Below are 4,798 nucleotides of genomic sequence, written 5' to 3'. Positions count from 1 at the left end.
AAAGCAGAAATCATCAATGAATCTGCACAAATTGATACCTCAACTTTGAAAATTTTGGATAAGAGACATTTTGAAAATATATTCATTATATATACACATGATCTTATAAACACTACACTTATAAATATTTATAAATAATTCATTTTGATTCTAAGATTATTTCACTGTAATATTTTTTAATCATAAAACATAAAAAATCTATTTTAAAAATTCAAAATTTATCCAATTTTGAAGATTATTGTAATCAAATAATTTTGATATAATTCAATTAGAATTCTCATTATCTCATCAATCAGAATATGCTGACTGTTATTGTAAATTGGAATGAACAATGTAAGAACTGTGTCATACCATGCTAACAATTTATAACTGCTTGAGAAATATAAAAATAATCAAATATAGAGAAATGAGAATTACTTTTTCATTTTTCCAAAGTAATTAATTCCAATTTATTTACATACTTTACATTTAACAATTTAATGAACTACATAAAAATTGGTGATTTTATATTATTAATATTTCAATTGTTGTTAAAATCAAGAATAGATTATTTAAGATTATTATGCATTAGTACTATTTTTAATTATTATTAATCAATTTTTTATCTGAATTACTTTTATTACATATAATGGAAAATAGTTTGAAGAATTATGCTTAAAACACAGATTATATTTGAATATACTTAATTTTCTGTTAATGCAATGAATTTTTACTCAACTCTGTATTGACTATCACAAAATTCATTAATTACTCTGATACAAACAGCAAAATGAATTAAATAAGTGTAATATTCTTATATTACAGAAAATTAAGCAAATGAATTATAGAAACACAATTTATACACAAAAAATTAACTGCAGTAAAAAAAACCTTGTTTCTAGAAAACTGGATAACAAAAATATAAATATTCTATAATTATTAAAATTATTAATCAATAAAAATCTCTACTATAAAATTAATAATAATTTTATCCTAGAACTTTGACACAGCCAATTGACTAAAATTAAAAGTAATAAAATTTTAATTTATGTTCATAGAATTCAATTCAAAAATCTTGGAAAAATGGAAAATTGCTATCTCCACATGCAGTCAGTATCTTATAATTTTGTAAAATTTCTTGTCTCTCTAAAGATTTTTGAATGTAAGATATATATGAAATAGCTGATATGAATTTGTTATCTAGAAAACTGAAGTAATAAAAAAAAAATATCCTAAGATATATAACCAAACATAAAACTATTGTACTTGTATAATAAACAACCTGAGGTATTTGACTTCACTCAGAAAATGACAATGACATATCAAGTAAAAGTAATATACTCATAAAAATACACACAAAAATGTATATACAGAAAAAAAGAGTATGTACTTATAATAAATTTATAATGCAATAAAACTATCAAAAACAATTTTACATTGAAATTTACTCTAAAGACATTCTATAGTCTGAGAAGGATTCAGCTGTTCTCACATAATACTCAGACAGACAGACACAGACTTGAATTCAAAAGTCTCCTGTATCCTTCCAGGACTATCCTGAATATATGTACAAAGTTTCATAGAAATCAGTTCATCCATTATTATCACATGATACTTGAACGAACAAACAGACAGACAAACATGAATTCAATTTTATATATAAATAGATTACTGTAATTAAATATTTGCTCTGTTTTATACATATATATATATATGAAGCTATTTTATGCTATTTATTATTGAATATTCAATTTATATTGTTAATAATTAATAATCACAAAATTCTAAATATTTCCATTTATTGATCTAATAATTCTATTGATGATAATTTTTATAAACTTTAAAAATGATCAAGAACTAATAAAAATTATGAAAATAAAAATATTATTTTCATAATTTTCCCTAATATTGTAGCTTATCAAAGCATGTTTGATACATTTTAATTTTTATAAATCATATTCTTAAACTAAAATATGGTATTATTCCAAAACTTCACATTTTCTTATGTATAAGAAGTTTTGTCAATTTTGATTTTCAAATGAAACAACAAAAGTTGACACATTACGTGCAGAAAACCAAATACATAATTACCGGAAAAATAGATCTGACTTGATAAGGCTGTCTACATAATGTAGAAGGTTTTAATAAAGAACTTCCACTGATTCTTACTTTGACACCAAGTCTGGAACAAGCTTCTAATGACCGTGGACTGGTTAGGACGTATGGACAGTTTTGAGCTTCTGGGGTATCAAAATTATGAAGATTAAGATTCAATTCAGGAAGAGGGGATGAAACATCTGGTTTTTCTTGAGCATCAGCAATATTGCCAGACATTGTAATTGTTTATTCCACCTATTTGTTTATAATACAGGTATGTACTATAATTANTGGTAAATATGGTATTTTACTAAAGATCTAACTACATACATTTGTTGATATGCATATTTTATAATTTTATATAATAACTTAAAGATTTAATCAAATTCCAAATCATAAGTATATATTCCGTGATTTATCATTTATTATATGCTAATTTTACTCACAAAATGTTAATACAGTAAGATCCCACTTAACGTGGGGGATGCGTTCCAAGACGACAAAGCACTAAACAAAACAGCGTTAAATGAGGTCATTTTAACATAAGAGTAAATAGGGATAGAGGAACACATGACCAAAAATAAACAAATTTTACTTTAATTTTAAGTTATTTTTATATTAATTTGTATAATAATATATGTTAAATAACACATGAACTTTTACATTTCTGTATGCATATGTTTATTTTTTGTGACGAAGGTCCTGACTTTTCTGAAATTCTTGTTCTTTTGCAATAAAGTCATGAAGTTTCAATTGTTGCTTTTTCCTTTCCTTAAGCAAATGTCAGTAGCAGAAGATCGCATCCAAAACGCCTTGTCTTGCTTTTGCACTACTTTCAAAATCTGGATCATTCGCTACAATTTGATCAATGATTTCAGTTATCGTTACCAAATTTTTACTAAGGAAATCTGTACGGAAATTTTTTGGATTCTTTGTTTTCAGAATCTCCATTTTCCAGTTCTACATGGATTCCTTGTTCTGTCAGTTCTTGAAGGTCATTGTTGGTAAGGCTCTCATCAGAAACCTGCTGTATCTCCTCAATATCCTGCTTGTCTACATCTCCTAGTCCTGCTGTATCAATTAGGTTGACAATTTAGTCAAACTAACAATACAGCGATAGGCTCTTCTCATTCAGAATTCTTGGATACCTTCAGCCAAACTTCTTCCACACTTCATTCGTGCATTTATCGGTTAATTCTTGCCAAGTGAAGTTGATATTGCTTATGGCATCCATGATGTTATATTTTTTCCAAAATTGCACCAAACAAACATAGATTTAAAGAAAGTACACCTTTTTGTCACCTTTTTCTGATTGGTTCATGCTTGTAAATAATTGTATTATATACGAATCAATGAAATGCCATGATAATTTAAATCAGCGTAAATTTTGAAGTTTTTTTAGGCTTTGAGCAGACTGCATTATATCAAATCAGCATTAAGTGGGGTCTTACTATATTTTACTAAATTTACTTATTTGAAATTGTTACTACATAACAAAAATTAGTATTATTGCTAATTTCTTTTTTAATTAGATATTTACTTTTTTTAACTGAACTTTTGATAACTAGCAAATTCTTAGTCATTAAAAAATATTTTTAAAAAAATCTAAAATAAATTTTTTATATACCAGAAGATGTTAAAGAACGATCTAAAGAATGCTTCTCTCTTCTGCCAGGAGAAAGAGATTGGGATCTTTGTTTAACAGCACTTCTCCATATAATATATTCTCTTTCAGCTTGACATTTGGCAAGTAAAGCTAGTGAAAATATGAATATTTTACAGTTATTTTAAAACTTACAACATAACATAATATAAAAGTAATGCATAAATGAAATTTAAGTTTTTTCATTTAATTATTCTGTAAAATTTAATAATTAAATATTTAATTACAACCTGTTCTGTTCTGTTCATATTCATCATATAATTTAAATATTTCTTCTAAAGATTTTCCTGGGGGTAAATCATCTTGAAATTCTGCCAATGTTTTATGCAAAAGGTCAACTGGCTATGTAAATATAAATGAACTTAGTTATTTTAAAATTTTTAATATAAATTATTTTTGATATTTTATTTACAGATATACTGAATTTGAAATCATCACAAAATTTTAATATGACATGCTTCATATATAACTATATTAAGACAAAAATATACAGTAAATAGGAATAACAGAAATTTTACTTTGATATATATGAAGACTTAATTCAAAACATCTCGTCCATTTTGCAATTTTTTTGGCAAAAGAAAAAAAGTTTTATTGTGTCATAACTATTGATGCAGAAATATTTTTTATTCTAATTCTTGAGCCCAATAAGCATTTATTTTCTTAATTATTTTTGTTGTCTTACATAACATTAAAGAATACAGGTATACCTCGCCTTACGTCGGTAATTGGTTCCAGGAAAACGACGTAAGTCGAAAAACGACGTAAGTCGAATTTACCTGTCTCCGAATCTACTTATCACTAGGAAAGCATTTTAAATAATATATGGTTAATAAAAATCTATTTTAAGCTTACAAACAAATAAATTTTAGTTTTTAATATAGTACAAAAAAAATAATCTAAATTTACGAATGCGTGTACTGTAAATACAGTACATACTTGTATATATTTTAATATGATTTTATGTGCTTTAAACGTTTATCTAGTGATATTACGACTTCAATATTTGTGGCGGACAGACGTAAAGTCGAATAAAATGACTTAAACTTGATTTTTATT

At 25.3% G+C, this 4,798-nt stretch overlaps 1 protein-coding gene across 1 annotated transcript in view; it reads right to left on the bottom strand.

The window, feature by feature from the left end:
• Positions 1–3,576: 3,576 nt before the first annotated feature.
• The window catches only part of LOC111642693, a 19,188-nt gene continuing 17,966 nt past the window's right edge, over positions 3,577–4,798 (bottom strand). The window contains exons 2-3 of the mRNA XM_023389071.1: positions 3,970–4,081; positions 3,577–3,832 (exon numbers count right to left, since the gene is read on the bottom strand). Of these exons, the coding sequence (XP_023244839.1) occupies positions 3,696–3,832; positions 3,970–4,081 (249 nt within the window). The 3' untranslated portion in view covers positions 3,577–3,695. The remainder of the gene's footprint in view (positions 3,833–3,969; positions 4,082–4,798) is intronic.

Source organism: Centruroides sculpturatus, unplaced genomic scaffold, assembly GCF_000671375.1.
Source record: "Centruroides sculpturatus isolate CEXI.00-Female unplaced genomic scaffold, Cexi_2.0 scaffold1722, whole genome shotgun sequence".
Taxonomy (NCBI): Eukaryota; Metazoa; Arthropoda; class Arachnida; order Scorpiones; family Buthidae; genus Centruroides; species Centruroides sculpturatus.
This window is presented reverse-complemented; position numbering and strand designations above follow the sequence as displayed.